The sequence below is a fragment of the Drosophila arizonae genome, chromosome X (genome assembly GCF_054131065.1).
Source record: "Drosophila arizonae isolate 15081-1271.41 chromosome X, UAZ_ARI_1.0, whole genome shotgun sequence".
NCBI lineage: Eukaryota > Metazoa > Arthropoda > Insecta > Diptera > Drosophilidae > Drosophila > Drosophila arizonae.
The window spans coordinates 18878917-18891897 of NC_142927.1; the positions used below are offsets into that span (position 1 = coordinate 18878917).

Below are 12981 nucleotides of genomic sequence, written 5' to 3' on the forward strand. Positions count from 1 at the left end.
TGTATACGATCTGATTTGGTAAAAGGAAATTTTTTTTTATAATTTATTTTATTTTAATTTTTTTTATTTGTATTTCATTTTTATTATTATTATGTTCCTATTTATTTGATTTAAAATGGTATTTTAGTTTATTTTATTTTATTTAATTTGTATTTATTTATTTAAATTTATTTATTTTTAAAAAATTATTTTTTTAATGTTTTTTTTATTTTATTTTATTTTTTTTTTGTGCCTTCTATTATATTTAGACCTGATTTGATATTTTAGTTTAATTTATTTAATTTTTACTGCTATTGTTTTTTAATTTTTTTTTAAATTTTATTTTTTATTAACTTTTTTATTTTTGTTTATGTATTTATTTATTTTTTTTTTTTTGTGAAATTTTTTTGTAGCCCTATTATCATCAAGATGAGCTCAGCTGCAATCAACTCAATACGAGCCTTAGTGAAGAACCTTTCGCACTGAAGCAAAGTTTTCTTGGCACTCCTGTTAGATCGATCGAGTAGGCGTGGCTGGCTGGCAGCAAGCTCGAAATAATCCACTTCGTTTGCTAATTCCAACTGCTGCCAGATGGCCACTCATTTGGGTAAAAGGCAAACACTGCGCACCCAAAGTGCATTCAATTAACAATTTTCTGGCTGCGAGTGGTGCAAAAGTTTCGGCGCAGTGCGTGGATAGCGTTTTGTGGCAGGCATTTAATCAAAAACTTGCAGCCCAAGTGCCTGGCAAGTTTTTCGGCCAAGTTTGCCACAGCGCTGGCAAAACTTCTCAGATTGTGACGTCTACCAAAGTCAAATCGTGCTTTGCCGCTCACATGCTGGCAGCAATCAGTCTGACTTTAGCCAAGCACAAGAAAAAAGAGCGCCAGCTGAGCTCGGCTCACAGCACAGCGAACACTCGATGCTCTCGCAATGGGCCATAGAATGCAGTCAGTTTTAGCGCATAGAAGAACTACCTCCATGATAGAGGCAAATTCTCGACGCGATTCACAAATCGGTTTGAATGACTGGAAACAAAAGGCGCATTAGCTCGCGCTCCTCAATGCTAAGCAGCTAAGGTGCAGATTCCATAATATCCCGTGCAAAAGTGTATTAACAGATGGAGACTTGGCCAATGCCATGAACTGAATGCAGTAAATTGCCTGCCTGCAAATTCAAAGCGTGCCCAGACTCTGCTCTCCGCTGCCCTCCTCTGTTCTGATCTGCTCTGCTCTGTCCACCTGCCCTTTGCGCCCGCATGCTGTAAAGTTGGCCCTGCCACTTGGCCAGCATTCGAATGAGAAAGGCAAAAATGCAGCAGCGCCATGCCATGCCATGCCATGCCACGTCCCGTCCCGCAACATCCCTGCCATTTAGCAAAAGTAATTAAGCGTCGATGGCTTTCATTTGTGTTACTTTTCTGGGCAATTAAGGCAAAAAGTTTGCAGTTTTGCAGTGCGGCGTAAAATTTTCATAGTTAATTGTAGCCCATAAGCCCGAGCAGAATCAGCGACAGGGCCAGCAGCAGCGATAGCTCCTCGCCAGCTCCTGCCCATGCTCAGTGCAGGCTATGATGTCGACGATGTCGAGGTGTGTGTATGTGTGTCTGTGTGTGTATGTATGTGTGTGTGCATGTGCCAATGTTCGCGTCAATCGTCTGGGCATACAACTTTTCCACTCTCTGGCAAGTGGTAAACGTTCTTGTTGTTGTTGTTTCACGTATTTTCCATGGCACTAAAATCGATTGTGCGGCTGTTTTTAATGGCGCCGCAGCTCATCAGCAGCCGCAGCCGTAGCCACAGGTGTCTGCTGCCCGCACCACAGTGTCAAAATGTTTATTGCTTTAATATAATCTGAAAGCTGTATGCGCCAAACTTGATTGCATATGAAATAGGGCGTATTAGCATTGGCAGTACTCTGTGAATATTGGAATGCAGTCGAGGCATGCACGCACTGATCGTATGGCAGATAGCGTTGCCTCTAAGGTCAGCCTACTCCAGTTCTACACTTCATTAAATATATTGATTGGCAGCAGCACGCCAGCTAGTGGCAGCGTTATCTTTCCGCGGGAAGATAGATAAGCAATGCAAAGAAACAAACTGTAATATGCTCCATTACCCACACAGAGACGATTTCCAACTAACATTAGCTCTAACCACAACTATGCCGCTGAAGTGGCACATTGAGGTGACCAGGCCAAAGTCAATATAAGCCCTCTTGAAATTCCGCCATTTCTTTTGTGGATACTCGCGTAATTTACATTGCATTTAAGCGATTACCGCATCATTGCGAAAGTAACTTAAGTTTGCTCGCTCGCTTGCCAACCGTATCCGCAGCCGTATCCGGGGCATACGGCCACAGGCAACAGAGAGGGAGCGAGAGAGAGAGAGAGAGAGAGAGAGAGAGAGTGACAACAAGAGCACCTAGATTCGTGGCAGCGTTAACAATTCGCCCACTTGCAGCACCCACGCCCAGCCCTGATGAGATCTCAACCCTTCGCAGGGGCCACGCGATACGCAAAAAATGTTTCTCATTAAAAAGTTGTTTCACAATTTTATTATCCGCCCGCTGTCGCAGTTGTCTCCGGCGTGGACCGTGGTCGCTTTACAGGTATGCCGCCATTGTCGCTAGCCCCGGTGACAATGTCAATAAAGCAAACTTTGGACCTCGCAAAAAACGTTAATCCCAAGTGCAAACGCTGCCCCGTCCCACTCCACAGCAGGAGCAGGAGCAGGAGCAGGAGCAGCAGCAGCAGCAGCGACATCATCAAATTATTTTTAAATTACTTGTAAAAATAGGGCAGCGAAAAGTTATAATAGCACAAAGAACACAAGAAGTAAAAGAGTGTAACAGGCGTGCACCGACTTGCAAATACCCTGTAGATAATCAAGGCAGAAAATTAATTTAATTAAATTATAGTTGCAAGCAATGAAAGCATATGCATGCTCCATAATTTTTTAATTAATATTAATATATGATATTATATATGAACATGACATAATTATTAAAATATAGTTAATTTTTTGGTTCAACTTTATGTTTTACCATAATAATTTAAACTGAATCTGAGCCTAATGAATATAAATGTAGAAATTATTTTAAATAAAATTTATATTTAAAGTCGAATTTTAAGAAGCTATATAAAATGTTAAATTAAGCTTTCCTTGAATTACTCTGCATTCAAATTTTATTTATAAATACTTGTATTTTTTATGTTTTTTTTTTTTTTTTCGCTTCTTTAAATCTAAGATTTGCTACTCAATCATTTTGCTTTGCCAAAATTTTGATGGCAATTTAAATTGTTTATTTCACACTGAAAATAGAAAAAGAACTAACTAGAAGAACTCGCCTTCTATGAGGCGCAGCTGCTTCATATTTTTAATAATATTATCGGAACCATCCACTTATCAGCACTTTAAACGTCTCGAGGGCAATCAATAGCCAATAGCCAAAGCGAAGAGAAATAGCTCAATGAACTTTCTTTTCTCTGACTAGGAGAGCACATCAATAAAATAAAAAAATAAAACAAAATGGATAAGTCTTATCTTATCAACTTATCGACTAAATGACCAAATATTTCGAAATTGAGCATAGAACGTAGTATTTAAAGCCAATCGAAAGTAATTAACTGCTTGACTCATATACCAGTCAGTGAGAGAATACATTGAATTGGATTCATTACAGTTATCTGGTCATCCATTGTATGGAAGACCACTCCATAACTGTCTGTCTATCTATCTATTCGAGTGCTACACACACAGCTTGTTTCAAAACACATTTGAAAGCAATGCCATGTTCCAACTAATACAGTTACATATTTTAATGATGCACTGGAAAAAGTTTTTACACCTTTCGTTAACCCATGGAGACGCTACAACGAGGTCACACAAAACTGAATACAGCACGGCCAAGAACGTTTCTGCTGCTTTCACGCATATCGATGATTAATTAAATGCCAATCATGCTGCATACTGGCATTATCTATGAACTGTGCCAGTTCTGCACTGAAATTCGTTGTTTATCTCTCCGACTCTGGAGTAAGGCACTGCGCACTGTTTATTTGGCAATTAGTGCTTGATTGATATGATCGATTGTCAAATTCCAGATAAGCTAAGATTCTCTATACACGAAACAGACTTATGAAACATTGTGAATGCGGCTCACACCAAAATTTTTATTGATATATAAAATATTATTATTGTGTGTACTTATATTTTCTTATACATATAGATGCAGGGTAATGCCAAAAAACAAAGAAAAACAAATTTGTATTAAATTAAAAATCTTGAATCAAATGTACAAATCTTGAATGTAAATGTAAAAATTAAACATTATTTTTTATAGTAAGATTTTACAAAATATTTATAATATTTTATATTGTTATTATTATAAATATTGTTGACACATATATCTTTTTGTAAACCATTAACAAATTTATAGAAACAACTAAGAAACATTTTTTACAAAAAAAAAAAAAAAATAAATAAATAAATAAAAAAAAAAAAATTTGTTGGCAATATTTAAAGTATTTTTAATTGTTCGTAAAAAAATTTTCTAAATATTCCAAATTTTTAAATAAAAAAAAAAAACATTTTATTTAGAAAATAGTTTTTTTTTTTTTTTTTAGTTTTTAAAATTTAACATTTTAAAATTTAGGTAAAACAAAATATAAAATATTTCTTTTTTTTTATATTTAGATTATGTATTATAAGAAAATTTTTATAAAAATTACAAAATTTTAAATTAAAAAAAAAGTACTTTAATTTTAAAAGCTTTAATACTAATACAGTAAATATGTACTTTAATATATTCATTTGTGAAGCACTGAAAATATACATATTACGATTAACAAGCCGAACTTCATTGAAAAGCTTGCCCTAGGCAAGCATAACTCTCCTCGACCTGAACTTCATTAAATGCTGGATTGCCCGAGGAGGCCAAGGGTAAACCCATAATCATGTGCAACGGGAGATACACAGAGAAGCTTGTAGCAGTTGGCTTGAAGAAGACAATTATTATGAATGATAGTTTGAAAAACTGTTGCAGTAGTTGGCAACGAAACGTGGTGTAAAACACCTATCATTAACCACGAATTACCCAGTTTCCATTCACATATTTCTCATGTTTATATAAATATTTGTGGAGAGTCCTTATTATTTGCCGAGTCATACGTGCATTTGTCATATTGCAATTAGACTTCTGCTGAAACAGTCTAATTAGGCAGCACATTAGCACGGCAGTTAGCGCAACAGTGATAAAAACTCGGGGAGGAACCACTTCGGCTCTTGGCCAAGTTCGTTGAGTTCGATAGATAAAGCGAACGAGTGTCGGGCTCGTCGATTGGCGTCATGAGTGCCACAATTAGTTTGGCCGCAATGACAACAAGAGGTAGAAGTAGTTCCGTCAAGCTGACGGTGCTGGCGGTGTCTCTCATATTTGTGCTGCTGCTGCTGCTGACGACGCTGCACAGCACGGATGTGAGCCTGCGACAGCAGCTACCGCCGACAGTGGAACGGGTGCAGCCGCCGAAGCCGTCGTCGGCTCTGGCCTCACCCATCGAAGTTATCGAGGAGCCGTTCGATGAGGAGCTGGTTCGCCAGCTGGAATACGAGCTGCCCGAGGTGGACTATGGCTTCTGGACGCGCTACGCCAAGCCGCATAGATATCGCAGGAATAGCACATGCGCCCAGTATCCGGATCCGCTGGAGCTGCAGCTCCACAACACCTACTGGCAGACGTTCATCAATGCGAACGTGACGTTCCGCCTCTATGCCGCCTACATGGACATGCGGCCGGGCGTCAAGCTGCCATTGGGCGTGGTGCGCATCCTGGCCACGGCAAATCAAATCCATTCCACGTTCCCGCCCACGTACTGCCAGCTGTGGTATGCCGGCCACAAGGAGCCGATTATGACGCGGGTCAGCGAGTACCTGAGCGTCTGGGTCTATGCCTGGGGCCACACGCCGCTGCTCAGCTATCCGCACCTGCTCAGCTGCCCAGTGCCCGAGCTGCCGCTCCAACTGAAGGGCGCCACGCCGCGCGTCGTCTCACTGGTCAGCGACAGCTGCGACCGCGCCAGCAACTCGCTGCGCGTCCACTTTGATCGCTCTCCGGTTGCTAATACCACAGCCAAGCCGAAGGCCAGTGCCAACGTCAGCTCCCTCTTCCTGACGAAATCCAGCGGCAGACCCAGTGCTCCATCTGGCGGCGGCAAATTGAACTTTGGCGTTTGCGTCAAGGCCTTCGATTTCCCCTATGTGGATCTGTCGGCGCGTCTGATCGAGTGGTTCGAGTTGCAGCGCCTGCTGGGCGCCTCGCGCATCTACGCCTACATCTACGATGTGCACCCAGCCGTACAGCGGGTCCTGGACTACTATCAGCGCATCGATTTCCTCGAGCTGCGTCCGCTGACAATGGCCAACGGCATGCCGCGCCTGCGTCACTATCAGCACCAGCTGCTGCAGCACCGTCGCCTCATTAAGCGGCTCAACGAGCTGATACCCTACAATGACTGCTTCTACAGGAACATGTATCGGCACGACTATATGCTCAATGTGGACATCGACGAGGTGATCATGCCGCTGGGCAAGCTCCACAGCTGGCAAGACGTTGTCGACGCCGACGAGATCGAGACGAGGGCGAACTGCCCGAACGGCCATGTCTCGCTGTGCTTCATCAATACGTACTTCATCAAGACGGTGCCCGAGGCGCTCAACCACGAGCAGCTGGAGGCCGACGAGCTCTACGTGCTGCAGCACACACTGCGCCATCGCAACTATTCGCTGCCCAATCGGGCGACCAAGTGCTTTCACAACACTCGCTACTCGGTGACCCTGCACAATCACTTCACACTCAAGTGGCTGCCTGGCGGTTGCAGCCAACACACCTTGAGCACTCAGCTGGCCCAGATGCAGCACTATCGCGAGCCAGACGTCAAGTACGACATGTCCGAGGTGGTGGAGGACCGCAGCGTTTGGAGATATGCCAATCAGCTGCGCGCGGCCGTCGAGTATGCGTGGCTGCATCTGAACGATGTGCAGGAGCAGGTTGCCAACATGGAAGAGGATCAGAATACGCTCGACGAGCTGCCGGAGCAGGAAACGGATCTGGAGCAGGCGCAAGAGCAGCACCAAGTGCTGGAGCAAACACACACCGCAAATGCTGCAAATTAGCAGCTGATTCGAATAATTTAAGTGTTTTTTTTTCTCTCAGTAGTACTGAGGAACTTCTGTTAGTTGCTCATATTTATTTTTATAATAATAATAATCCAACGTATTTCTCTGAAATATACTCAGACGCCTTACAAATCGCATGTTTAGCTTCAGTGGACTGAGCTAACCTGAAGTTAGTTCTGCAATATGCAAGGGGAGCATGATGAGAGTGAGATTAAGAGCAATCTCTTCTAGCTTCAAATTTTCAGTCCATCAAGGCAATCGTCTTGGCAGAAACTGTTAAAGCTTATTGGGTTTCAGTGGAATAATTGCACATATTAATTAATTATATATATAGTAAATAATGTATAAAATACAATTCAATCTAATGACAAGCCAAAGAAATATATTTTTATCTGTATGTTGCTGTACTTGTTCACACAGTAATAAAAAGTATAGTAGTTTTTATATACTTCTATTTACAACTAGAGTCTTGATATATGTATAATATATATGTACCTACATATATTGCACTTAGTAATAGTAGCATATACATATATCCTACATTATTGGGCGCATGACTTATTTGGCTAAAGCTATCTAGCTTACTCCAAGATCGCCTCTACAAATATATTTATATATACGAGTATACAAATATTTATTTACCGCTGATGCATGCCCAAGTATTTGTGTACCCTGAACCCATTGAAAATGAGAAATTAGGGAATAATGGTTTTGTTGAAATGTATGTAACAGGCAGAAGGAGGCGTGGCAGACCCCACAAAGTATATATATTCTTGATCAGGGCGACGAGCTGAGTCGATTTAGCTCTGTCCGTCTGTCTGTCTGTCCGTCCGTCGATTTCAGACTTAAAATTTCTTTTAAAATGTCTGTACATATAGCACACATATCGAGTTTATCACCAAAAATAACTCGATAAAAACCTTATCGAAAATTAATTATAAAATTGTATCTCCTACATCATTAGACCTATAGCTTCTAAATTTTAAATGTAGACTTATATGTAATTTATACAATATCGGGTTTTGTTTAAATTTACCCCCTACCCCTATATCCACCCCCTCACCTACATATTAGTACAAGGCGTATTTCAAACAGCGACTTGTGCTTTGGCGAATGCATGCATATCCATGGCATAATCATAATCTGACAGTTTCATGAAGAAAGTACATCTACAAGAAAAGTTATTAAACAATTAAATTTCCATAGTAAGCCCACACTGCAGTCAATGCGTGTGTGTGTGTGTGTGTGCATGTGCGAATAATTACTGAAATATCAGTTGCTCGAAGGGTTCAGGGGATCTGGTAGTCGAGCAGTCTGGACTAGAGCTTTTTTACTTGTTCATTATATTTATCATTTAATTTGCAGACTTCTTTCGCGTAAAGTAATATTATAATTTTTTCATATTTTATCATAATTTATCTAGAACTGGAATGCAGCCCAAAGTTATTAGCCTATCTTTATTTTGCTTATCGTTTCCAATATAAGTACAGTGCTTGTCTATATTTATAAGAACTCTCATCAATATGGAATGGGATTTTCCCGGTCGCAGTGTCAGCAACATCTCTCTAATACACGAACAGAATATGCCGTCTGATTAGCGTCCGCAAGCGCAGAGCCATACCTATCGCATACACCCATCACAGTCTCGAATCACTCAACGGGGTATATTACACTGGGCACTCAATAGTATAGCAAATAGTATTTGCATTCGATTTAAGCGAGCAGCACAAAAGTATACAACGATTTGACGGCAACCGGAGTGCGTGACTCAGTTTAAGAGTCTCACGAGTCTTGAAGTAACGTAAAACTCCATTAAGCTCATTCAAAATGTAACAGAAACTCGTTTATGAAAATATATAAATTAAAAAATTAAAGTTTTATTACGTACGTTTACAATTGATTGAATCAAGCAGTAGATATACCCCTCGATTTTAATATAATTCCTAGCCCAGCATGAGTCGTACTTTATTGCCCAATCATATCTTGGTGAAAATAAAAGTTTTGCGATTTGATAAGAACAAAGCCTTCCGCTTGAGTGTGGTAACTATTTATATTTATATACGCTGCTGATGATGAAGCGATCGTTCGATCACGCCTATTATATAGACGATTGCCCCCACATAGCTTACCGCAAGTCTGGGATATCGTTGGCATGAGTGGAAAGGCAGAACGGTTGCTTCACATATCGTAATTGTTTGTTTATTATAGGCAATAAATAAAGTTGTCATTAAATTACAAAGTACCGCACGTAAGTATTCAAACAAAAAACAAAAACAAAAAAAAAAAACAAAAACAAAAAAAAATTGATAAATAAATATGCTCGCTGGAAACGTTATCACTACACTCATTACTCCAGATAAGAAAAAAAAATTAATGATATATATTTATATGATTATCAATGGAAATAAGGAATACTTTAAACATTTTATCAAAGCCAACCAAATGCTGAGCATGATGAATTCTGGTTGTGATAGCCTAGTTGCGCAGCAGGAAGGCGCCCAGCGTGAGGGCCAGGGTGCCGCTGAGGGTGGTGACTAGGCTGCCGGCCCCGCCCCCAGTGTGATTGCTGCTGGCCAGCAGAATGGGTCGCTCGTTGGCGCGGGCATCCATCCAGGCCTTGCAGTCGGTCTCGTTCTTGACGAAGCGAAAGATCGACTGGACAATGTTGGCGGGCGTGATCTCGGCGCACTGCTCCAGATGATGCAGCACACAGGCCTCGAAGCTCTGCAGGTCGACACAGTGTGTGGGCGAGAAGAGCAGCTCGGGCCGGCTCATCAGATCGGGCACCTGGCCGTCCTTGGGTAGATACTGATGGAATGATCTGTTCAGGCAGTTGCTGATGCTCTCCCTGTTCGCCTCCAGGCACTCTGGTCCCTGCTCGGCCACAAAGAGTGCAATTTGATCGCCGCCGCGAGAGCAGGCGAAGTTCAGCAGGGAAGAGCCCAGACGCATCATGGTGGCCTGCTGGCGCAGCTCCTCGGCACTCAGGCAGGGCTTCACCTTCTCGTTGAACTCGCGCACACAGCCCTCGGCCTCGGGCGCCCGCTGGCAGTACTTGTGGAAGACGGTGTCCAGCTCGCCGATCGGACGGGCTGCCTCCATCTCGGCCTGCAGGGCCGTCAGATTCGCCAGCCCACTAAGGCAGGCGCCCAGCTTGCCGGCCGCATCCTCGATATCCTTGTACAGCGTGGTATTATCCTTGCCAGTCGCCTTCTTGCACTTCTCGCGATAGACGCGCTTAATATCATCTGTCGAAAGGAAGCAAAACCCAATCATTAACCACATCGCCTTCGTTATGTCACCGACACCGAGCTGCACTTACCCATGCTGACATTCGTGTTGCGGAACTCGGGCGGCAGAAACTGCGCCGAGACGCTCTCCAGCTGGCCCGAGGTCAGCTTCTGTGGACTGGGACTGGCGCGCGCCTCCAGCAGCAGGGCGCCCAGGGCGGCCAGCAGGCACACAGCGATCAGAGCGTATTTGTTCATGTCGCCTGTCTTTGCAGTCTCTGTCTGAGTCGAGTTGAGTATGCGATCGGTAATTAGTGGAGCTACCTATGCGGCTGTGGCTTCCGTTGCCTCCGTACAGCGCGCGTTGCTACGAGTGAATGAGAGCGGCTGGCGTTCAAAAGCGCGAGCAACTGTGATTCGATTGTGTACAGTGGGGCGTGGCGTTGCGAACGCTGTGCGAAATATCTACAATTGTCGACGGTATCAGACCCCATGCGCATACACACACACACACATACATATGTATGTGACTACTGCTTAGCAGCTGCAATAATAAGAGATAAGAGATACATACATATACATATGTAAATATCTACATACATGCAAAGCATATGCAATTGTATGCTATCGCTAAGCTCGCCTTGTACAGCTATCGATCGCTCTTGATTGGCTCTTTTCATTTGAATTTTCCGAAAAATTATACATATTTTCTTTTGCACACTTTCGCTTGAAGCGAAGGCATTGCTTATCAAAAGTTTAAAGCTGCATGTAGTAGATATGATAGCAATTGTCAGCTCTTTGGGACACTGTGCCGTCGCGCCGGCATTTTGGCCAAGTGTAATCAGCACAGTGACATAATTCTCTCCTTATGTCCGCTGCAAATTTTGCAACATTGGAACACGCGGGCAAAGGGTAATGTCGACGTCTGACGACTGATTTACAGGGAATTAACACGCTCCAAGGCACACATATCTTGATATGTGCCGATATATTAGTGTATAATGAATGTGTGAGTGTGTGTCTGAGTTTATGTATCTGACTTTTCCATAAGTTGTTCGCTTATCTTATCTGGCTGCTGTCCATAATGTTTGTTTGTTTGTTTTTTTTTTTTTTTTGAACGCTTATTGCATTATCGATATATGTATAAATATATGCACATACATACAGACATATATACTACCGATCCGTTTGGTAACAGCAACGGAATGCTCTAAAATAAACTGATAGCTAGCTGTTAACTAGCTGATTATCAATTATATCGAAAAACCAATGCCCACACACAGTCTTATCAAAGGCCTCGGCCGTTAAGTTGCAGCGTTAGCGGAATTTTCACACTCAGTGCTGATCCACAGTTACACAGTTCAGTCAAATTGCTGTTTATGCTAGTTCTTCTGTTTTCATTATTATCAGCTGTTTCTGATGTTATTTTATATGACTTGGGCATTTCGTAATAATTTTACAACGAGCGCAATTAATGCTTTTCCCAGCGGTTTTGCGAGCAAACACTTAAGACTGAACTTGCAGCAAGAGAGAGCGAGAGCGACAGAGAGTGAGAGAGAGGGAGAGAGAGAGAGAGGGGGATATGGCGAAGCTTGAAAAACGATAAGTCTATATAAACCACGTACGACGTAATAATAAAGTTTTTTTTTTTTGTGACTGCGACAATATTTGACTGGAATTACTCTAACACTTTAGACCCTGTAGAGCACTGATGCCATTTCAGCATTTGTCCCGTCAGATCTGTCGTTTTTTTTAACTCCGATAGTGGGAATATTGAAAAAGCTTATTTAAATTTTGATTTTTTTTTTCAAAAAATATTATTATTATTTATTTTTATTTTTTTTTTTTGTATGTAAATTACTATATTATTTAAAAAAAATACCTACATAACAAATTCTGTTATTTAATTGTTTATAAGAGAGCATCAATCATTGAAATATATATATATATATATATATATATATATTTTTTTTTTTTAAGTCCTTAAGCGGAAAATTGTAAAAGCTTTTTTTAAACGTTTTTCTTTTTAATTTTTATTTTTTTTTTACTATTATTTTTTAAACTTTTTATTATTATTTATTTTCAGTTATTAATCTTTATTTTCAATTTGTATGTATGTAAAGTACTATATTACCTAATAGAAATCATAAAATAATTAAAATGGAGCACAAACGTATAAATGCTCATTGCTATGTGCCTTTCCAGCTAGATCTAGCTTTTTGTGCTCTGAAAAATGACAACCCTGCCGTAGAGCCTTAACCGTAATAAGTCATTTAATAGTTTATAAGAGAGCATCATTGATATTTATGCATGTGTAAATAGGCCCAACTGCTCAACCTCTAACAGGCAGGAAGCTAATTGTCGCAGCTATACGTCAGTCATCTCCAGCTATAATAGTCTACTATTAGCTTGTGCACTGAGCAAGTCAAGCTTGAGTCCAATCAGTCGATCTCAAGTGCATAGTATGCTATTTATTAATAAGCGTACCCAAAGATCTGTGTATATCGCTCTCTCGGCTGTGCGAGCGTAGCTTGAGCCCTGCCGGGGCAAAAGCTCAAGTTTATGAACGGAAACCGGTTGGACAAAGCGACTGAGCGC

General features: G+C 41.4%; 2 protein-coding genes across 2 annotated transcripts; one reads left to right on the top strand and one right to left on the bottom strand.

Moving 5' to 3' along the window:
* The first annotated feature begins 5254 nt into the window (after positions 1 to 5254).
* Positions 5255 to 7285, top strand: LOC108618162 (uncharacterized). The gene has a single exon (XM_018014066.2). The coding sequence runs from the start codon at positions 5327 to 5329 to the stop codon at positions 7148 to 7150; it is 1824 nt and encodes a 607-aa protein (XP_017869555.1). The 5' UTR covers positions 5255 to 5326; the 3' UTR covers positions 7151 to 7285.
* Positions 7286 to 9326: 2041 nt separating this feature from the next.
* On the bottom strand, positions 9327 to 10816 carry LOC108620162 (27 kDa glycoprotein). The gene is made up of 2 exons (XM_018017055.2): positions 10476 to 10816; positions 9327 to 10401 (listed from the first exon to the last, which is right to left on the bottom strand). The coding sequence occupies exons 1-2, from the start codon at positions 10639 to 10641 to the stop codon at positions 9629 to 9631; spliced, it is 939 nt and encodes a 312-aa protein (XP_017872544.1). The 5' UTR covers positions 10642 to 10816; the 3' UTR covers positions 9327 to 9628.
* Between the last annotated feature and the right edge of the window lie 2165 nt (positions 10817 to 12981).

Excerpts from the sequence above, each read along its gene's own strand:
- LOC108618162 (XM_018014066.2), top strand. The coding sequence starts at position 5,327 with ATGAGTGCCACAATTAGTTTGGCCGCAATGACAACAAGAGGTAGAAGT.
- LOC108620162 (XM_018017055.2), bottom strand. The coding sequence starts at position 10,641 with ATGAACAAATACGCTCTGATCGCTGTGTGCCTGCTGGCCGCCCTGGGC. Across the intron at positions 10,402-10,475 it reads CAACACGAATGTCAGCATGG|ATGATATTAAGCGCGTCTAT; the intron begins GTAAGTGCAGCT and ends TCCTTTCGACAG.